This window comes from Rhinopithecus roxellana, chromosome 2 (assembly GCF_007565055.1).
Source record: "Rhinopithecus roxellana isolate Shanxi Qingling chromosome 2, ASM756505v1, whole genome shotgun sequence".
Classification (NCBI taxonomy): domain Eukaryota; kingdom Metazoa; phylum Chordata; class Mammalia; order Primates; family Cercopithecidae; genus Rhinopithecus; species Rhinopithecus roxellana.
In genome coordinates, this window is record NC_044550.1 from 75,043,234 (window position 1) to 75,067,351 (window position 24,118).

General features: G+C 36.9%; 1 protein-coding gene across 1 annotated transcript in view; it reads right to left on the reverse strand.

The window, feature by feature from the left end:
* Nucleotides 1-6,974: 6,974 nt before the first annotated feature.
* The window catches only part of SLC7A11 (solute carrier family 7 member 11), a 74,223-nt gene continuing 57,079 nt past the window's right edge, over nucleotides 6,975-24,118 (reverse strand). The window contains exons 7-12 of the mRNA XM_010379371.2: nucleotides 22,360-22,483; nucleotides 20,112-20,215; nucleotides 19,204-19,300; nucleotides 17,549-17,698; nucleotides 15,771-15,948; nucleotides 6,975-8,656 (exon numbers count right to left, since the gene is read on the reverse strand). Coding sequence (XP_010377673.1) covers nucleotides 8,595-8,656; nucleotides 15,771-15,948; nucleotides 17,549-17,698; nucleotides 19,204-19,300; nucleotides 20,112-20,215; nucleotides 22,360-22,483 — 715 coding nt within the window. The 3' untranslated portion in view covers nucleotides 6,975-8,594. The remainder of the gene's footprint in view (nucleotides 8,657-15,770; nucleotides 15,949-17,548; nucleotides 17,699-19,203; nucleotides 19,301-20,111; nucleotides 20,216-22,359; nucleotides 22,484-24,118) is intronic.

The window sequence follows — 24,118 nt, forward strand, 5'->3', positions numbered from 1 at the left end:
TACTGTGAACACATTTAATATGGCTGCCGAGAATGTGGGAAGCTGGAGAAAGAAAGGGGACAGGTGATGGAAAGCCCTATGTGTTATATGGAGGAGTTTGAATTTTCTCCATCCACAAAAAAATAAATATATAAATGTGAAACCATTGAAAATTTTGACCTCATTTGAGTTTCAGGAAGAACATTCTGGGGAAAAATGTGAGAGTGTAAAGAGACAAAAGACAAAATTCTTGTTAAAGGCATGAAATGAAAAGATTTTGAACTTGTACAGGTGGAAATAGAACAGGAGCTAGATATTTCAGACCAGAGGACAGACGGATGTAGACCATGAGAAAGAAGAGTGTTTCCAGGAGACTGGGTCTGCCAACACTTTCAGTTTTTAGTACAGGAAACTGGTGTGAAGTAGGATGCTCCAACAAACTCATGGAATCAGTGATAGATAAATTCAGTCACTAAAACTAAGGCCTTCAATTTAAATGAATATACACTACTTAAAAAGAAAGCAAAACATGATATTTATTATGTAAACTAACAAATGTTTATTTAAATTTCCATTTAAAATATTTTCAAGTAAAAATATATACAAAAATGGTTATAAAAAGGTTGAAGCAACTAGAAGCATGAAAGGTATAATACATATAAATACAACCAAAATTCAATTCAATGCAAAGTTAAATGACATCATATTGCACCAAAATTTATTCCATACAAAAGTACATGCATCAAGAGTTTCCATACGATGAAAACACACTTATTTCATAGTATCTTACCACTTACACAAATAACCCATAAACACCATCTGGCATTGTGATTGTGGTACCAGAACTCTCCCCAGAGGGGAATCATTTAGCTATAGAAGAATCCATTTTATTGACATATTACATGCTTGCGCAGGCATCAGTGCCAAGGAACCGTAAGAAACAACGCAATCCACAGATGAAAGTCTCTCTGCATTGTTTATATCTTCATAGATAAATATCTTAGTTCTACTAATATGATTGGAATGTAGATGCAGAAATAAAGTGCAGTTTCGCTCTTTAAGAATTTATCAATCAACGTGAAGACATTGTATTAAATTTGTATAAAATACACACAATCCCCTTTACTAAGTTTCATCATCGCAATGCCAGAGTGAAGAAACTCTGCCTGAGTTCAGGACCAGTCAGGATATTGAGCCTCACTCTTTCTCAGCTGGATCTCTCTGTTCTTCTGTTTTCAATCACTAGACCAAACCCACGATGCCCCTGAAATTCTGGGAACGGTACAAGGTCATAGCTAATGCATTCCAGATCCAAGTTAGGGATTTAGCTGGTCTATAAATTACAGTTTAAGCACAGATCAAAGAGATGGCTGCCAGCATAACCCTCAAGGGTAACCTGAGTTCCAAGACTTTCCCACTGGGCTAAATGGATTCCACTGTTGCAAATTATAAATGCTTGTCACAGAATATGAAAGATATTGAAATACATTCATAGATAGTACCTAATCATATGTTAATATAAACATAACAACACACATTTTATTATTCTACCCCTTGGCAACTGAAAATGAAGTTACCATTCCTAGGTCAAACTTTCAGACAAAGCTTTTCTAAAACCATCTTCCTAAAGTAAATCCAGATATGCTTACAATAAAAAGACATAAAAGATTTATCTTGAGATGAATTCTCAGTCAATAACTAAAAACCATTTCTACCAGTGCATCACTACCATGTAATCCATTCTACGCAAGCTCTACAAATATTGAGTCAAATCCTGTCAGAAAATTAAGACCCAATAAGTTTGCCCAAGTATTCAGTACAAGAGGCCATTCATTTGTCTTGCCTTTTTCTGACACGTGCATACTATAAAATCACAGGTAGCCAACATTTAGTATCAGTAAAAAACAACTACGTTTGTTCACCTGTTTGGCATAGGGAGAAAACAATGTATCTCATAGCATTAAATGATACAGTCTTAACACATATGATGCTTATATTTGCAAAGTTCCCAAACGTTGAGAAGTTCTAGTGAAAACTCATTACTGTTGTGCAAAGATGAAAATTTGGAGCCAATGTCTGTATTCAAAATAACCAGAATATATTTTAAAGCAAAATATATCCTGACACTACTATAGATTCTAGGAACTGTCCTAAAAGAGTAAAGTGTTATTTCCTTTCTGAACATGAAATAACACCAAAGGAAGAACCCAGTTCTCAAGACTTAAGTAGGAAATTTATAGAAATTTGATTTATACCAGGAGTAATAACATTCATGAGGAAAAACTATTAGGTAACAATTTTCTCCAAGAAGAGGATCAGATTATTTAAAATCGTTGCAGAATTCTGGTAGTTTGTGCAATAATCATAGTGATTTACATTGCTTTTCTTCTTTTCAGAGCAATAAGAAAGTTCTTTGGGGTAGTACTTGAAATAATTCATATGCACAGTCATTTAACATAGATCGTTTCAAGTATAAGCATACATTCATGGGAACAATCTGTTTCCTTCTTCAAAGTATGTTTCTACTTTGGAATGAAGGAGAAATTCTAGGGAAAAATTAATTCAGAAATCCTTTGAAATAAGACAGTTCAAACCTAGAACCAGGGAACCACATTGCATTGCCTCCCAGTGTGATACGACTGTGCTTCTAACTATGCATCTAATAAAGTTAATTAGAAGGAACATTTGATGTCTAAATTTTATAATACACATTTAAGTCAGACCACTCACAACCCAACAAATTACACAGCTTTAACATGCAAAGGCCTAATAGGTTTTCCCACAAGATGCTGTATGAAATACCCTGTCACACAAGGTACTCAAAATACAGTCACCATTGCAAAAGAGATACCTGTGCATTACTCTTTTTTTCCCTCTGGCTTTCAGCATGGCTTTTTGAGGCTTCAACAAGAGGTAATAAGGACTTAGCAAGCAGTTCTCCTAACCAATACATTAATTCACTTGAAAGTCATACTTTAAAAAAAAAATCAGTAGTGTATATGTTGAGGAAAAAAAGTATGTTCACTTTGGAACAAGTGTGGCCCTCTGTATGGCTCTCAGATGCCTAATGCTCTACAGTTTTGTGACAGAATTGTTAGCTGCAAAGCTGTAAAGGTGGTTATTGGTACTATAAATGTACGCTTGATTCAAGTACGCTGAAACACACACATGTAACAGATAGCTATTAGGAGACTGTAACCATCCTCTGTGTGTTTTAAGGCCAATAGTAACAGAGAGGAGGGAGAAAAATAACTACCAAGAAAATAAAACTAATTGGTAGATTCACCCTAAGAAAATGTAGGTAATTATATAAATTCATTGTTATGAGGCTGTAGAAAGGACAATTATCTCATAACATATGGAAAATTGGTGAATTTCCTGTGAGACCATGATTTATGCTTTTGTGAATGTATACCTGATCTAAAATTAGACAAACATTTATTTTTAGACACCAACTAATTTGAAAATACAAGGAAAGAAATAATTACATCCCAAAATTGACTATTAAAAATCATTTTTAAGTACAGTACTAATAAACTAAGGACTACCTAGAGATCATACTTTTAGCTATTATTCAAAAAAAATTTTTTTTTTTTAGATGAAGCCTCACTCTTGTCCCCCAGGCAGGAGTGCAATGATGCAATCTCAGCTCACTGCAACCTCCGCCCCCTGGGTTCAAGTGATTCTCCTACCTCAGCCTCCCAAGTAGCTAGGATTACAGGCACCTGCCACCATGCCTGGCTAATTTTTGTATTATTTTTAGTAGAGATGGGGTTTCACCATGTTGGCCAGGCTGACCTCAGGTGATTAACCCACCTTGGCCTCCCAAAGTGCCGGGATTACAGGCATGAGACACTATGCCGGGCTTATTTAAAAATGTTTTTAAAGTACAGTACTAACAAACTAAGGACTACCTAAAAATCACACTTTTAGGTATTATCTATTTTAACATAGATTAAAAATACTGTTTATGTGAAAATTAAGCTTAAATACATGTATAGGTAATCATTATTTTGCCTATATACAAGTAATGTAAACAGAAACTATCAAGGTGACCCATTATGTACTCTAATTTATATACACTATGAACTTCCTCCCAGCTATACAATGCCATATTTTAATTCCTGACTTTGAATGGTTAGGAAAGCAAAACATAACTCTGTAAACTTGATCAGCACTAATGTACAACATATTATGGAGGGTAAAGTGAAGCAAGAATATATTCAAGTAAAATTAAATGTCTTTCATGGGCATTCAAATCCCATATCTCTCTGTATTTCTTTCCAAACTAAGAAAAAGAGCTATAATTAAAATCCCATTTATTATTTTTCTGTAGTTCAGAATCAACATATAAAATATGATGAAAGTGAATCTATCTCCCTATATATCATATCATATATATTATGAGAAAGTCACTTGTTATATATGGACATTTCAATTAACTCATAACTTACATTTTTAAAAATATATCCTCCATACTTATTTCTAATAGAAAAAAATAATAGGAATTATTTTACTTTACTCACATGGACAATGCAGATTTTGTGGGGGTAGAAGTATACACAACTTTGCTAGTCCTCTTCAACAAAATTAATACAGAATTCCTAATGCAAAGTTAGGTTCAGGACCTCGAATGGAACATGTCTAAGTGAGAGGCACTGAAGCTTAGGTTTCATTAACTTCTTGGGAGATCCACCTATGCACAGCAAACAACTAATTTTTAATATTTCTCTGACTATGTTGCATAACATTAAAATATTGTTACCTTCAGTCACATACTATCTTTCATTTCCTGATTCTCTGGCCTTCAGTTTTTTATCTTTCCATAACTTATACCTCAATTACAAAAGGTCAACTTTAACAAAGGTCAGAGTTTCTCCCTTTCTTAGCAGCATATTCATCTGCAAATCGAGACAAAATAATGATTTTACTGTAGACTGATTACAGTTCATGAGGAATTCTGTTATGTAATTATACTCTTGTTAACCCTCTATCGATAAGTCAAATTGTAATTGGGGAAACAATTTTACCAGACACATAAGACGAACAGGAAATCTGTTTCAACGTGAATATCTTAGTGTTGGAGAAACCGCCATGCATTGATAATGTAACCTAATAAACTGTCCAAATTTTGTGTCCACAGGGCTGAGGAGCTACAGTCTACATGCATATGCATGTTTGGAACTGAAGTCAGCCATCTTCCCTAGGACAAATCTTTACTCTTCTAAAGAAGGACAAGAATAGGGTCTACTTTCAGCTAACCATTTATAATGGTTCAGATTTCATTTGATCAAAGGAATATAATCTAATACTTTTTAAATGGGGTCAAAACAGTACTATGAGGAAAATATTTACTGCAAATATTTATAATTGTGTAAGGAGAATCATTCTTTTTAAAATCAAATTGTGTTTTAGCTTTAGAAGTCTTCTTTTTTTTTTTTTTTTTTTTTTGAGACGGAGTCTCGCTCTGTCGCCCAAGCTGGAGGGCAGTGGCGCTATCTTGGCTCACTGCAAGCTCCGCCTCCCGGGTTCACGCCATTCTCCTGCCTCAGCCTCCCAAGTAGCTGGGACTACAGACGCTGCCACCTAGCCCGGCTAGTTTTTTGTATTTTTTAGTAGAGACGGAGTTTCACCGTGTTCGCCAGGATGGTCTCGACCTCCTGACCTCGTGATCCGCCCGTCTCGGCCTCCCAAAGTGCTGGGATTACAGGCTTGAGCCACCGCGCCCGGCCTAGAAGTCTTTACTGGATCTTTTAAAATCACAATTAAGTATTTGAGAATCCATCCCCACAAAAATTAAAAAATACTATATTAGTTATTTTAAACAGTATTCATTACTTTTACTTTTTATGTTATAATAAACTTATGAATATGCATGGTACAAAGTACAAGTACAGCACATGTAGTAGTATGTGCATGTGTGTGTGTGCATATTGTATAAAAATATGAGAAAAAATTACTTATATAAAAACATACATATATAAATAAGTGTACAAGAGAGTTTTTGAATGAGAATCTGCTTTACATACTACCATTTTGAATGAAAATTATGAGTATTAATTTCCTGATTAAAGGAACTCTGTGTCTTCTCATCATGAGTCCTAAAAATAAGCCAAAATATGACTTAATCTCCATCACTTTTTTTCTTAATTACTGGCTGACTTTTTTTCTGCTTGAAATGGCATTACAATGGCAGGGAAATTTAATAATGCAAAAATCACTTTTGAAAATGAGAAAGAATAATTCTAGTTACCTTTTAAATTGATACTTTTAAAGAGAAATTCAAATCAAAAATAAATAAATTAAATTCTGAGACCAATTTGCCACTGTGAATATAAGCACATTAACCCCAGGAATAGCCAAGAACTGCACAAACTCTCTGAGAATTTACCAGTCTTCTTTCATTTGGCAAGAAAAAGCTCAGGAAAAGTTTGCTTGTTTAAATTCTATGAGCCTAGTCTATGGGGAAAAAAAATAGGAATATAAAAGAAATTCTTACCTCCAGCAACATATGATAGGGAGAGATGTGGACAAATGAACAACATTTACTAGAAATAGGAATTATAAATCAAATTTTGAAAACTCTATGCTAAGGAAGGAAGGAGTTATTATAAATTCACTTAGAGACCCAAACGTTAGGTTCGGCTAAAGAAATGTCAGTCTTTGATATATATTAAATATTTTCAAGAGCAAAATTGAAATTACTGAATTGGAAATGCTCCAAATTATAGGTCATCATTTATACTTTGGACAATTTTCTATGAACTCTATGTTTGCCTTTAATAATTTTAATTGGTATAATTCTTTCAAAAATCCTTATTTTCAAATGGACAAAAATTAAAGGATGAAACATATTCTGACCATGACTAACCATTTTACCTTAGATGTTTATAAATAACAGTTGAAAATTTCATCATTATATTGCTCTCATTTGTAAGTTCCACCATACACACACACACACACACACACACACACACACACACACACACATATACTTTTTGGAGATGGAGTCTCTCACCCAGGCTGGAGTGCAGTGGTACCATGTCAGCTCCCTGCAACCTCCGCCTCCTGGGTTCAAGCAATTCTCCTGCCTCAGCCTCCTGAATAGCTGAGATTACCAGCATGCGCCACCATGCCCAGCTAATTTTGCATTTTTAGTAGAGACAAGGTTTCCCCATGTTGGTCAGGCTGGTCTAGAACTTCTGACCTCAGGTGATCCACCTGCCTCGGCCTCTCAAAGTGCTGGGATTACAGGTGTAAGCCACCATGTCTGGCCCACAATATTTTCTAATACTGGCATAACAACATCTTCTGAACACAAACACTCATCCACAGATTCTCATTCTTTCAATTTTCTTCTTATCAGTTATCTCTTTTGCAAGTTGAATGATAATTAAGGTGTGGAAATTACTGACAAAGCCTAGATATAGAAGTGGAAATTTTCTAGAAACATCAGTTGTAAATCTTATTTAGCGGTGACATTTCTTTCTCAATTTTTATGTTAATATATGCCTTTTCCTAATTAATCTGGACAGTTTCATCTGAAGAGATATTTTAACAGAATATAAAATGTATAAAGAAAATGCACAAACTGTCAAAATTCATCATGATGTAAAAATAGCCATAAATTTAAAAAACTGTTCAGAATTACTAACATTGCATGTAGATATCATTACAGATATGGGACTATTATTTTGAACATTTTCTTTGTTGGTGATTTCTCTCATGTTGACAATGTAATTTGAAGGTTTAAAAATGCATATGTTTAGATATACTCATCAGGGGTAAGTTATTAGTGAAACAGGTGGTTGTTCTTAAGAGGATTTAATACCAAACTTACTCTTGCTCTAAGATGTGTTATACATTTTCCTGATCAAACTCATGTGAAAAAAATGACAGATAACTAAAACTTCCTGATAATGAATGACAGAATATCTGACATAATAAATTCTCAAGGATTTTTTACTCAAACATAATTCCTGGATAGTGTCTTATAAACAGTAGCCCCTAGAAACTCTTCTTTAATGTATTCAACAATCCCCTCTGACCTTTGTTCAAAATGCTCTGGGTATAATCCATTAAAGCATGAGTGTTATCTAAATTGGTATCTAAGGGGAAGCAATGCAATGTCAATGTAAAATAAATTTCTTTCTCTCCTCTTGGTCATAATCATGATGTATGCTTTTTTTCAGAATTGAAAACATTTTTCACAGTATAGTCATCTATAGTGTGTAAAACCATGTTTACAGAATTCATATATACAGAAAAATCTCAGTCTTCAATTTGAAGGTTCTTTGCTATGCTAACATATGTTGTAGAGAATGACCACATAGTAATTGTTTAGTCTTTTCTCCTAACCCCAATAGGTAGGTATCAGAGACTCAAGAATTGTGTGACTCATAGAACAACTGCATAGTTGCTTTCTATAACTACAAAGAGTTATAACTAAATTTCTTAGAAATTAGTTTGAATATGCTAAAATATATGAATAGAAATAACTGACTCCTTTTGTTTATCAGCGAAGTTGTAATTCTCTGGATTTTCAGAAAATGAAGTAAAAATCCCTATTATGTGTCTCCCCTTGGGCAGATTGCCAAGATCTCAAGTCCATTAGTTCATAACTTATCTTCTTCTGGTACAACTTCCAGTATTATTTGTAATGTTCTGGTTATTCTCTCTACAAAGAAAGAAAAATAAATTAAAAATGCATGGAAATCAGAAATGCATAAAAACAGCAAAATAGGAATTATTTTGGGGTGAATACCAAAAACACACAACTGTCTACTTCATAGAGCACTTTCAAGAATTTTTTGCTTCATTAGAATCCTATCATGCTCAATTAATTTATTTGTCACTTCTGTAACTTCCCATGATGGCTTCTCAGCAAGAATACATTAATATTTTGCATTCAAATAGGATTTTTATTCATGGACCCGAAGAGTGAAAATATTTTGAGACAGTAGGACCAATATATAAATAAATGTTTAAAAATACACATCATATTCAACTTAAAATTGGTTTATTCTTTTTGCACCTATGAGATTACAGTCAGTTCCTCAGAAGAATCAGAAGGAGAATCAGAATATGATTTTCATTCTCTAACTTGTAACATATTATTGAGAATATTGTCTTATCTCCTAGGGCCTAATATGCCTAATCAGTAGAATGAGAGACTAAATCAGTGATTCACAAAGTGTGATCCCTGTACCAACAAAATTAGCATCACCTACCATATTAGAAATGCATCTTTGCAAGCTCAATCCTAGACCTACTAAATTAGAAACTGAAGATGGGGCCTAGTAGTCTGTAATTCTGATAGACACAAAAATGTAGGAACTGAGGACATCTCAAGAGAGGCTGACTCCAGTGTTCAGAAGGAGGCCTACCTTTTTTCCTTCAGAACCGTTGGGCTAGATCTAATTCCCAAGGTCATTTTATCTCAGCAGTTCTAGAACTCTATGACCTTGGTTTCTGGTTTCTGGGGACATTAATTCTTGTTTGCCTCTTTTTTTTTTTCTTTTTTTGAGACAGAGTTTCATTCTTGTTGCCCAGGTTAGAGTGCAATGGTGTGATCTCAGCTCACTGAAACTTCCACCTCCTGGATTCAAGTGATTCTCCTGGCTCAGCCTCCCAAGTAGCTGGGATTACAGGCATATGCCACCATACCAGGCTAATTTTGTATTTTTAGTAGAGACAGGGTTTCACCATGTTGATCTGGCTGGTCTTGAACTCCTGACCTCAAGTGATTTACCGGCCTCGACCTCCCAAAGTGCTGGGATTACAGGTGTGAATCACTGTGCCCAGCCAGTTTGCCTCTTATCTTTGTAATGAATTCCTACAGAACCTTTTCAATGTCCTGCTAGTCCTGGAGCCATTTAGAGCCTGACCTCTTGATGGTTTCAGACCCAGATTGTCTTTCGTCTGGACATAGAATATTTCTCCTCATTCATGGCTTGTTATCCGTAATAGCTCCTTTCAGGCCATATTTAATGACATTTAAAAAGGTATTTTTTTCAGGCAAGGCACAGTGGCTCATGCCTGTAATCCCAGCACTTTGGGAGGCTGAGGCGGGTGAATCGCCTGAGGTTGGGAGTTTGAGACCAACCCCAGTAACATGGAGAAACCCTGTCTCTACTAAAAATATAAAATTAACTGGGTGTGATGGTGCATGCCTGTAATCCCAGCTACTCAGGAGGCTGAGGCAGGAGAATCACTTGAACCCAGGAGGCAGCGGTTACGGTGAGCCGAGTTTGCACCATTACTCTCCGGCCTGTGCAACAAGAAAGAAACTCCATCTCAAAAACAAAAAAAAGGTATTTTTTCATCCTTTTCTTTCTGTGTTTGTCCAAGATGTTGTCCTCAGCCCATTAGTTTTACAGTCTACATTAATTGTAAGGGGCCCAGCACAGTCGCGGTAAATTATAAACTCTATGTGAATGTTTCCTAAATAAACTGTATTTTACACAGCCCACTCTTTACATTGAGATGTAAGTGCAGCATAAGGGAGCACTCAAGAGCAATTAAAGCCCATATTTTCAGAAAAGGGAAATGACAAAATTATTCTATAAAAAATAGGCATTTTTGGGAAAAGGAAATATTAATAAATTGTAAAGAAAATGTAGCTTAAACAGAGAAGGGGCTAGGGATATGTGACAGTAGTTTAAAACAAACAAATAGAAAAACAAGAGATCTCAGGCATCTGCAATGGCCAAACGAAAAGCAGTGATGTTAAAGAGACATCATCTCCAGCCCTGCCTCCCTAAAGAGATCCTGCCGATAGCCTCCTGAACTAATCTCCATGACTGCCCTCCACACCCAACACGAAAGCCTTTTCCAAAAGTGTCTCTCTATATTCAGGGATCCCCAGATGTCTGCTATCTTAGAACATGCCTCCATTCAGACAAATGAGGAGCAACTTAGATCCTGCTGCTTCCCTAATGTGTCATTCTTCCTAAAAGCTTGGTTTGGGTCCATTATTCAGTAGCACATCATCATAGAATCTCTATTCTGGTTTTGCACACTTTCTGCTATCTTTCCTTTTCCTTTGTGTTCAGTCAGCCCCGCTGACAATATCCAATGTATCTTGCTTATGTGATCTCTCTTGGAATCTCAGGATTTGAATGACTTTCATCGTAATGAAGGCTTCTACAGAGTAGTTGATTTTGACCATGAGTACCTGTTGGAGTCACACCAACTTTCCCTTCCAGATTATCTGACAGCAGTGGACCAGACAGCGGTGCTCAAGAGAGTCAAGTATGTCTTTAAGGAAACTTCCCGCTTGCCTGGGAAAGCTGCAGAGCATGTGGCATTCAACTGCCATGTCTACATCCATGTTCAAAAACAGTCTTTCGGCTTTAAGGATAATCAACCCATGGTACTCTTTCTTTAAATAAAGGTGTGTTAATGAGTCTGCATTTGGTGTTTTCAGTAACTGTAAGGTACAAGACCAAATAACAGTTGTAGTATTTTTAGCTTTACCTTTCATGTTCAGTGTTATTCTTGAAATAATTTGAAACAACAACTGGCCTTGAAAAATTTGATTTACGCAACCATACCTGGTACCAGCATGGGAACTACAGCAAAAATTGCCTACATTTTTGATGTAGCACAAGGTCATTTTTTTTTCTGGAAGTGTTCATAAGAATAATAGTATTTTTTTAAGGGTACAAATATTTTCACAAGCATGAGCTCATTTTATCCTTACAATGAAGATAGTTTGGACCCCTAAGAAATGCAGGGAAGCTTAATTAATTTGCATATCACACCACAGTATTTGTGAACAGTCTGTTAAATGCATTATTCAGCTTTCAGTGACTTAACATAAATGAAGTTATCTTGACTGACTGTATGCAGCATATGTTTTTAGGACTCTCGAGTTGCAAATTCGCTGTCCACAAAGATGCATTACAGTCATTCTGCTGGTGTTTCCCAATCTGATTTTTTATAATTAAAGATTTTGTTTAAATAAGACTGTCCTCTATCTCTCTCCCTGAGCAAGAGGGACCCACTTCCAGTCACCCTACTCAACCCCGTGACAAGGTTTGGCTGATAAATAGAGACAGCCAAGTAAAATGGCTGCTGTGAGCCCTGGCCCAGGTTTGCCAGGTCTTGCTATCTTTGTGTATTTGCATATGTCATTGGGGTATCTGCCCCTTTTTCCTCACGTGAGAAGCTTGTGTTTCTGTAAGTAAATAAATAATATAACTAACCCACCAGAAGAATAAACCACTGTGTCACAGATGGCAGAAAAAAGCTTTCTGTGTATCTCACCATTCCCTTAAGAGCATGTTTTCTTTTCTCCCTAGAAATGCTATCAAACAAAAAGTGGTTCAATACTGGCATCCTGTGGCTGGAGAGATTTATCAAATCTCTGATAAATCTCAGCTCCTCGGATTCTGAACATTCCCTGGCTGTCAGTTCTCAGCAACCTTTCACCATTTTCTGAGTGCTATTTGGTTACCTCTCATTTTTCATGGAAACAACCTAGGTAAAATGTATTTTGATAGACTATCATTTTCACAGGGCTAATCTATTCATGCATTATCAGGGTAAAAATAAATGATAATATAAGGGTTATGGAATTTTACCAAATGAAAGCACATGATATTAAATCATTGAAAAAACTGCTCCAAGCACAGGCTCTTGGTCTCTAAGTTCACACTGAGTTTCTCTCTAACAAAAAGATCATAGAGTAGTTGGGAGAAGGCTCAGGGCACTGCCTCAGGATTCTGTTGTTTGTGTGTCTGTGTGTGAGTGTTTTGTTTTGGCCAAAGGCTAAGAAAATACTTCCTATTGCATCAATAAATATTATGAATTTTCTTTATTTTACTACAAGAATGCTGCCTCAGAGAAAAATCAAACAAAATTACGGAGGACTGTTGCTTTTGCTACTCACTTTCAAGGCAGCTATAAAGATAAAGAGTTACAATGATCGCAGTTTAAAAGCAGTATTGCCATGCTCCCTGGTAAGACTTAATGGCATTTTTGAGAACCAAATAACCATTATGGGACTACTCCATTGCTGCTAGTTTCACAAATGGCTAACACTAAATTTGGAGGCCTTGGAAATGTTCAAAACATCATTAGAGACACAAAAATAGGAAAAAACTTTAAAATTACATGAACACCAAAAGACATCAATGAGGGATCAAGCATGAAAACTGCTTGTTGGGATGAACTGACAAAGAAATAATGCAAAGTACACACATGTTTGTTAGCAAGAGGAAAGGACTATTAGAGTTGGCTGACTCCAAACAGGAGAAACAAATGCCTGCTAAAGTGGGATGGAACAATGGCTTCCCTCTTTAATCATACTCCCTCTCGTTCTAGTCTAACTCTAGGACCACCAGCTCTTTCTTCCTCAATTCTGTTAATTTTCTGTGCTGCTCAGGGGTTTTAACTGTCTCAGTTAGTATGGGAGACAGACATAGATCTCACAGCAATGAGTGCTAATCTGTCCTAAATGTTAGCAATGAATAAAGCAACCCTAATGGTAAATGGTATTTAGTAAGATCCCTTTTCCCTCCGAATAGGCTCTATCTTTAGTGTTTAGAACAAAGAGAACTTAAAAACATTCCACAGAAAACTAGTGTGATCTGAGAAGAAATGGAGATTAAATACTCAGTTAAGGCAATCAGTGCGCCTGTGTCAGCCATAAAGCACCTCATTTGTATAGTAACATTTCTTTGGGGAAACGAAATCCAGATATAAATAGCAGTATAAGATCTAAAGATGCAAAATTCCAATTGAATGCTAATAAAAGGTATTAACAAAACTGCTTTAAAGGACTGACTTCTCAATGAGTCTGCACAGCACACTAGAGATTCAATATGCATATCAAAGTTTTCGGTTGTTTGTTTTCTAGTAACACTGCCATCATTTATTAATAATTTAACCAGAAATCTCCCTAACCTTTTAACTGGAATTTAAAAAATTAATTATGGTAAAGTAAGTAAATTAAAACAAAGAAAAAGTATGAAAGCTATGTTCTAAACTCACCAAATTCACCAGCGAGACTAGATCTGCCCTTCTGGCTGTATTTGTGACCTACCTGCCCCCCTCTCTTCCACAAGGGATCCAGTCTAGAAAGAGCATGAACTTAGAAGTCCAGCAGATGTGGGTTCAATTCCTAGTTCTATGGTTTAAAATATGTACACTCAAAAATAAATTATCCATTTTTCTGAGCCCTGGTTTTCTCATCTGGACTTGGCAATAACAGCACCTCACCCAACAACCTTGTTGAGGATTGCTTGAGAAGATCATGTAGGGGAAAGGACTCAGGAGAGCCTCTGACAGAGAGGCAAGCTTTCAACACAGGCTATTCATAAGCACCCTTCCTACCTAATGATCTACTATGTTTTCTCCTCCCCCAATTTAACTGGTCACCAAGTCTTGCTGGTTTTTCCTTTTAGTATATTTTTCACTTTCTCTCACACCCTGCTAATACTGCCTGTCTTCAGAACCCCCTTCAATTCTCAACAGGACTGCTGCAGTAACCACCAAAGTCGATGTTCTGTCTTCAGCCCCAACCTATCTTAATCCATCCTCACAACCCCCAGGGTGACTCTCCTAAAATATAAAGCTGCCTGAGTTTGACTTTCAGCTACTCTACTTTAAATCTGTATGACTTGGAACAAGTGACCTGAATTCTCTCATGCTATAAATCAAAGCCTATTAAATGGGGTTAATAATTTTTCCTACCTCAGTAGGATATTATGAGAATTAAATAAAGTCTTGTTCCCCTCCCTGTGTCCATGTGTTCTCACTATTCAACTCGCACTTATGAGTGAGAACATGTGGTGTTTGGTTTTCTGTTCCTGTGTTAGTTTGCTGAGAATAACGGCTTCCAGCTTCATCTATGTCCCTGCAAAGGATATTAACTCATTCTTCTTTATGGCTGCATAGTATTCTACGGTATACATGTGCCACATTTTCCTTATCCAGTGTATCATTGATGGGCATTTGGGTTGGTTCCAAGTTTTTGCTATTATAAATAGTGCTGCAGTAAACATATGTGCTCATGTGTCTTTATAGTAGAATGATTTATAATCCTTTGGGTATATACCCAGTAATGGGATGGCTGGGTCAAATGATATTTCTGGTTCTAGATCCTTGAAGAATTGCCACACTGTTTTCCACAATGGTTGAACTAATTTACACTCCCACCATAGCACATGTACAACTATGTAACAAACCTGCACATTCTGCACATTTATTCCATAACTTAAAGTAAAATTTAAAAAAAAGAATTAAATGAAGTCATACACGTGCACACACATGTGGAAGCTGATATTGTTCTCTTCATTGTTCTTGTTATTATAATCCTTCATGAGGCACCCTTCCTTTTAAGGTACTGCACAGTCATAATGTTTAAGGCATTTGCAGGCCACTGCCTAACTTCCCAACAAATCTCATGTCACTCATCAAGTTACATGTTACGATATAGAATCACCAAACTGCATTCAACCCAGAAGGAAAATAATTAGGTTAGTAAGGGATTCAAAGAGAGATTAGGTCGTTTAGAGAACTACTGATAAAATTTCATCTAAAACAAAGCTGTTTCTCCTAAGAAGTGATTAAGGCAGCCCAAACTAATATCCTCAAAGGATTCAATGGCTGTACCCTAAATGTCCTTCCTGCCAAAAAGTAGTTCCAATTAAAATGCCATAATGTTCTCAAATTATCAATTATGCCACTTACATTTTTAAATGTTAAGTATATTACGTATGTACACCTTTACGGGTTTTCTACATGGTGTTGCACAATGTCCTGAAAGTATTTAAAATTCTTACCTGACATTATTCTAAACCACTTGGGTTTCTTGTCCCATATAATAAAGAGATAATATGCAGGCACTCCAGTCAGAGTGATGATAAAGCCAATCCCCGTACTAAATGGGTCCGAATAGAGGGAAAGGGCAACCATGAAGAGGCATGTGAAGGAAAACAAAGCTGGGATGAACAGTGGAACCTGGAACACAGAACACAAAAAAGTCACTTCAAACATGTTCAAGCAACAGAAGTTGGGTTTGAGATGAGCATGTCAGTCATGACATATACTTTAGTGATATGCTGTAGTCATGCGACCAGGTGATAGGCACCAATGTGCCTTACCTTAGTAACAAAATCTCTTTCATGGTGCACAGATAATGTATTAAATATACTCTTGGCCGGGTGCGGTGGCTCACACCTGTAATCCCAGCACTTTGGGAGGCCGAGGCAGGTGGATCACGAGGTCAGGAGATCGAGACCATCCTGGCTAACACGGTGAAACCCCGTCTCTACTAAAAATACAAAAAAAAAACCTAGCCGGGTGAGGTGGCGGGCGCCTGTAGTCCCAGCTACTCCGGAGGCTGAGGCAGAAGAATGGCATGAACCCGGGAGGTGGAGCTTGCAGTGAGCGGAGATCGCACCACTGCACTCCAGCCCAGGTGACAGAGCCAGACTCCGTCTCAGAAAACAAAACAAAACAAAAAAAAAAAAAAAAAAAAAAAAAAATTAAATGTACTCCCTTAAATGTCTTAGATGTAATTCAACTTAATTTAAATTGTTTTTAATTATTTAGATAGAACAAAATCTAAGGACAAAAAAGGATATTTTATTAGAGATGTTCTGTTGGAATTATTTTACTAGTTAAATGCCATGATGATTATGGTTTTGATTTTAAAAGACTGACTCTTTGATAATTATGATTAGAACCCACTTTAATGTGGAGTCAAGAGCACCGGCTGCTTCTTACATGTTAAAGTCTTCCAGTGCATATTGATTTTCTGTTGAGATTCACAATAAGAACGGACAGGAATAAAACAAGCCAACTCCTATTCAACCACTAATAAAGATGCCACCAGCATTAGGCAATGAATATTATTAGAAACAAATCCTGACAACATGACTGACAACATTATCTATGCCATTTCTTAAAAACAAATAAATGATGAGGTCAAATCAACCTGTGAGTCAAGTCTGAAGAAGATGACAAGCTTCTTCTCCAGTCCTCCAAAACGGAAATGCTTACTTATGGGAAATAGGTATTAAGTGGTAAATTCATAGATCTTCTCTTTCCCCGTATACTTTACATTTCTATTCCTTTTAGAGTGTATAATATAGAGAAAGAGCAATGTAACAAATGACAACATTTAAGTACTTAAAATGCCTATTTTGTAAAGGCAAATTTCTTTTTGGAATTGGCATTAACGAAGTATCTCCCTTACTCCTTCTCACCACGGCTGTCCACAACTCCAGCATAAAGACAGACAGAAGTAGCCCATACTTTGAGTATATCAGGTCGTTGAACACATTCATGAAAAATCAACATACCAAACATTCATTCATACCGTCATTTTTCAAAAATGTGACATACAAAGTTCAGCACGTCACATAAAAAATTGGATGAACTATTTTTTTCCAACTTAAAATAAATCCAACAGGAAAGCACTGCCTGCAAGAGTTAAACATTTTTATTCCACAGATGCTGCCCCCAGCCCAACCTCCCCATCAGTAAGTTATGACCAAGGGAGGACTAGGTATTAGGAGAAAGATTTATGTAAACCCATCAAGATTGCTGAGGTTACCTTGAAAGGACGATGCATATCTGGGCATTTGTATCGAAGATAAATCAGCCCAGCAACTGCCAGCCCAATAAAAAGCCACCTGGCAAAACTGAGGAAATTCAAAAGACTGTCGAGGTCTCCAGAGAAGAGCATTATCATTGTCAAAGGGTGCTGAGGGGGGAAAGGGAAGCAAGCTTGGTGAATTCAGTGAAAACACAGATGATTAACAACAAAAACCTCGCTACGCATTATGACCATTTTCAAATAATTATTTATACCAATAAATTATCATCATAGTTAAAACCTGGATTTGACTAATCTCTTTCCTGTAATCTGCTGTCATAATCCATTTACACACCAGTAACAGTATGAGAGTGATATGGCCATTATACTTTACTCAAGTGGAATTCTATATGAATGTTGTGTTTTGTTTTTAGTTCCTTTTGCATTTGAGAGAAGATAATATGTTTTCAAAGAGTAAAAGAAAGGGTACTCAATGACTCAAAATTGAAAGACTCAAAGATTGAGATGATTAGTAAATAACCAATAATAAACAGTAAAAGAGACCCAACTGGAAGATGTACAGAAAGCTCTGCAAATGCTCTGATGAGCTCTTGGCTATCCACACACAGGAAATACAGACACTCATGGGTGATTCTGTTGGCTCTTGATTGCAAAACATTGAACTTTTTTCCTCCACATTTACTCTCCTGGTGTGCTTGTTGTGTGTGACCCTCAAGACCACGGAGAAGAATGAAGCGCAGAGATCAGCTTAGCAAGTCTCTGCAGCTGCACATGCCAAGGACAGCATGACTGATAGCAGAGGCTTAAAATGAAAGCCCTCTTCACGGAATAATACATTCTGTTCCCACAAGTGACGCTAAAGTCCAGATTCTGCACAGAGAGTACGCACACTTTTAAAAGAAATTTCAAGGAAACATTCTGAAACAAATTAAATGCATGAAAAAAAAAAATGTTCAGTGCATTCTATGGTGCTCCTGACAACAGATTCCAGTTGAGAGAAATGTTACAAAATCATCAGTAAAAATGAATATAACATTGCCAATGGGTATTTGAGGACTTTTACACCTTATACAGTCTTTTGTAGCTCACATTTCACAACACTTTGCTCTGCATAAAGAATTTTACAACTCAAATTTACCTCATGGTGCTTTTATTTTATCCTGTAGGATAAAAGACATTATTTGCTCTCAAATGTCTCAAATGAATAATGGCACTGTCTAGGATTTTATCAATTCTTTCAATAATTTTGTGTGCATTTCATGATAAGGTGCCTAGATGGCACATCTGGGTACTTTTTGGGCTGTAGCTTTTTGCTCTACTTTCCTTAAGCAGTTGGGACTTAATACTCTACATTCTTTTCTGTGAGGTGCTATGTCGATGAGAGGAACCAAGCTAATCATTTTCCTTAGACCTTACACATTTTTGCAAAGACGAAAGAGAGGTGATGTGATTTTTTGCCCCAAAGCATCAAATGGGCATCAGAAACATGGAGTAAAGGGAAGAGATGGAAGATATCCTGCCTCCCAAACTCCACCATGACATACATTAGCAGTGAATGAGAAAGTAAAGTACTATTAATGTCTGGTTGGAATTCCTTTTTGCTAACTTATTATTCAAGGTTATATCTAGATACACTTGTTAATATGCATTACCAAAACAATAACAGCTGGCAGAGGAGTGTGCTTGCGGACATGAATCATGGAGAGGATTTCTGGAAGGTGACCCTCTCGAGACGCAACATAGAATAACCTGATGGGAGAGAAATGTGGGTGGAGTTGACTGTATGATTGATCATTTCAAAGGGAAAATCCAGAAATCCCAGAGAAAACTTGCATCTTTTTCATACCAAATGGTCAGGCATTTCTTAGGTGATTGCCTAAGTTCACTTTTCAAATAAGGTGAAGAAACATCATAGGAAATCTAAATTTGAATTTTGCAAAATCTGCCAACATTATATTATTCTTTGAAGAGAAAGAATAGCAATATCTGATTCAGCATAGCGCTCTCTACATATAAATAGCTGATGGGAAATCTAGTTCTAAATTCCTGGTATTTATATGTGTGTTGTCAATACAACTCTACAAACACACGCACATGTACATCCACAGGTACACACACATGTATGTAGCATTCACATTTATCTGATCGGGTTTTAATCTTATATTAAAACAAAAAGACTTTTGCATCAAACTAAACAAAGGAAATACAGATGGTAGGGGTGGTGATTTCTGATGTCTCTTACTTTACTTTTTTTTTTTTGGCATCTTCAGAGAAACAGAAAATTACATCACCAGAAATAAAATGCCGTTGTTAGGCTCTGTGGAAATACTATTTTTAAAAAAGCCACATGTCAGGCTTCCAAATAAGCTATTAATAGGCAAGCAGTGCCCTCTAATGGACAGAATAAAACATGCTGTTGATACTTGGACCATTTCAATCTTGCATGTCCCTTTAAAACAACAGGTTTGGAGGCACTATTTCTTTTCTTTTTAAAGTTATCCTTATCACATCCAATCTCAAAAACAGAAATGTGTTTCTGGAAATATATGAACTCACTCACCTGGAGACAGCAAACACACCACCATTCATGGAGCCAAAGCAGGAGAGGGCAACAAAGATCGGAACTGCTAATGAGAAATTTCCCAGTAGCCGCTCAGAAAAGGTCTAGTGAAAGAAAGAACGAAGCAAATTAATGCCTTGCCAGAAAGTGGAATACAATGAAACAATTTAGACCAAACTAGAGACTTTCTACTAGCCTGGTGATACTTATATGTTTTATAATTTCTCTCTTTGGTTAGGGTCAGACTAACTCCATAGACAATAATCAAAAGCAAGGACCATGACATTGCTTGTTGCAAAACTGTAGTCAAAGGTCTAAACAGGCACCTTCTCTCGACTTTCAAAAAGCAATGATCCATTTATCGAATCTTTATCAACTATGATGTGTATTGTCTCTGACTCTGACAAGTGATAAAAGCTCAAATCAGAATTCTACTTCTGGAGATAGAAATCTTTCTGTATAATACCTTCTCTTTAGCCTGGAAAACCATGTTTGATATTGAGATACACTGAGAAGTATTACAAATGTGTGTTTCATATGCCAATCCCATTGTTAGGAGGTAAATAAAATAACTGATGACTTAATAATTTATAGCATATACATGAGTAGCTCTGAAAATCTTTTTCCCAGCAAATCACACTAGCTAAACCTCTGTTTATAAGGTCACCCCCTCCCCCTCATGTATCTGTCCATTTATTTTGTGGTTTCCTATAAAACGGCTAGAACACAAATAAAAGTCCAATAAGCCACAGAAACTTAAAAGATAAACACAACTTCTAAAACATTATTTTATGCCATGATATGTGCAATATTGCAAATTTCCATGAAGGATGTATTTTCCAAAAACGAAAATGTGTTGGATTCATTAGTTGTCCTTGATGCAGCTGGTGCTATGTAATTAGTGGGGCACATTATGCCCAAAGAGTAAGTGCTGCCCTTTGTCTCGAAAGATGAGATGACTGACCTGACTTCAATAAGCTTTGTGTATTTGATTGTCTGGTGGGACCTAGAGCAGTGGTCAAAGTCTTTTTCAATACAGTGAACTCAAACAGGTTCAAATGAAATGAGATAATTTATTCCCTGTAGATGTTGCTGATATGAGGTTATACTAACTATTTTAAAAGGAACTGACATCAGGTAATGGGAACTTAATTTTTCACCATTCATTGTTATGAAGTCAAGAGTGAATGGTCTCTTACTAGCTGTGTTATGCAAAATAAAAGTATGAGTCACCAAGTCTTTTCTTTTTTTTTTTTTTTTTTTTTTTTTTTTGAGATGGAGTCTCTCTCTGTCACCCAGGCTGGAGTGCAGTGGTGTGATCTCTGCTCACTGCAAGCTCCGCCTCCCGGGTTCATGCCATTCTCCTGCCTCAGCCTCCCAAGTAGCTGGGACTACAGGCTCCTGCCACCACACCTGGTTAATTTTCTTTGTTGTTGTTTTATTTTTAGTGGAGATGGGATTTCAGCATGTTAGTCAGGATGGTCTTGATCTCCTGACCTCGTGATCCACCTGTCTCGGCCTCCTAAAGTGCTGGGATTACAGGTGTAAGCCATCGTGCCCAGCCAGAATAACAGTCTTATAACATGATCACTGGGGACAAAGATGGTCCTGGTGTCAAATAAATTTTGGAAAATGCTATAAAATTATGTGTATCCACTTCTTAGGGAGTTAAAATTCATTTTGGTATCTTGAATATTCTGAGAAGTATTATAACAACAACATCTGTTTAACTTTGAATAACCCAGTATTTCCTAAATTTATTAATATTCCAGGGCTACTATTCAAAAGGATATACTAGGAAAACCAAATTTACACGGTCCACATCAAAATTCTTAAGTGACACTTGGGGAAAGGATTTTGAGTTCGCATTTGAAAAGTTTATAAATAGGAAAATGTACAAAACAAATTGTAATTTGCATACAAAAAACGCATTTACTTAGATTCAGTAACTGTCTACCTATCTTTAAAGACATGCTGGGAGAATAAGCCTTGACAGATTTTCAAGCATGTTGTGTGTGAAATTGTTTTATAAGCAATTAGAAATAATGGGAAAGCATATAGGAATTTAGATGTATCAGTTAAAAGGAACACACTAAGGTATGCTGTAAAATTTTTAAATATTCATTATTATTCAGGTCAAGAAAAGATTACAGAATTTCAAAACACTTTCTGCTAGAGGGAACTACTATAAAATTGCATCAACTCATTAACCTAAATTCCAATTGGCATTTTCCCAACTTGGACTTACCACTGCCACTGCATTTGAAAGCAACAGCTCCTCAGCATTAATGGTCGTAAAGTAGGCCACATTTGTCAGCACATAGCCAATGGTGACAATGGCCATGGATATACATATTGCAAGGGGAATGGTTCTGAAATGCACAAAGGAATTACTTATTCATTATCTTTTGTTAGTCATTCTCTGATACCGAAGAAAATAACAAGCTAATTCAAATGAAGAATATAATGGTATCTACAATAATTATAGGCTCTGTTGGGTATGTATACACATTTCATTAGGGCAAAGAACCACATATTCCTTTGTAACTTAATAAGGTCCACGGGGGCAGATACTTCGTCTGTCTTGTCTATTGCTATACCCCAGAACATATGGATTTATGTCACTCATGTACTCCGTAAATGCTACAGCAGTGTTTCTCAAACTTGAGATGCATCAGAATCACATGCAGGGCTTGTTAAAACACAGACTGCTGAGCTCCACCCCACAGTTTCTAATTCAGTAGGATTTGTATTTCCTCATACGTTCCTAGGTGATTCTGAGGCTGCTGATCAGACTACACTTTGAGAACCACTATCCTATAAACATTAATACTAATTCACTGCCTTGACATCTTTCTAACACCAGTCCTTAAAAATGTTTTTCACGCCGGGCGCGGTGGCTCAAGCCTGTAATCCCAGCACTCTGGGAGGCCCAGACGGGCGGATCACGAGGTCAGGAGATCGAGACCATCCTGGCTAACACGGTGAAACCCCGTCTCTACTACTAAAAAAATACAAAAAAAATCTAGCCGGGCGAGGTGACGGGCGCCTGTAGTCCCAGCTACTCCGAAGGCTGAGGCAGGAGAATGGCGTAAACCCGGGAGGCGGAGCTTGCAGTGAGCTGAGATCCGGCCACTGCACTCCAGCCCGGGCTACAGAGCGAGACTCCGTCTCAAAAAGAAAAAAAAAATGTTTTTCACACTCAATGTTTTTTCCATCAGTAGTTTTCCTTACCAACAAATAAACGTGCACTTTTGGAAGTATGATAGAGGGATATATCTACCTTTCTAAATGTGGCCATAATTTTGTATAAAACACAAGAAAGCACAGAAGTGTTCACAATAATGACTTTGTACTGCCCTGCTGTGAGTTCAAAGGAAGCTCAAGATTGTGAGTATGTAATAATGCAACAGCACAGATAATCCCATGAAATTAGAGGTGACATGCTGTGAAGTACAGACAACCAGACAGTGCTGACACTATGTGGCATCAAGAAGTACCCGACACAAATGCAATATTATATGTCTTCATTTAATGCACTGGGAAAGCCAGGAAGTTACTGACCCTAATAATTTGATTCCATGTTACCAATACACATTACTTGCTTAACATAATCGCCTCTTCAGACTCTCTCCAGTTCAGGCAGCTTAAACCTTCAACTGCCTGCACAAAGGCTGATCATTTTTCAGCCATAGTGCTTATCAGCCCTCATGGAGCCTTCACCCTGCTGGGTGCCACTAATGAAGACCTCAATACAATTTCTTCGAAGATGAAAATGTAGTTCAGAATCGGGGAGGGGAAAGGCACAGCCTGTCTCACTACCCAAGCTGGGTGTGTTTACCACACTAAGTCCCAGCACATTATACTGAACAGCGATATCCCCTGTTGAAAACATGCGAGCCTAGCCAGTCAGCAACTGTCATTCATTATGCTGCTTGGAGCCTGACACTTTCCCCGATTCCCAAAGCCTTCAGCCTTGATGGGGAAACACATTGACCTCTAAATGC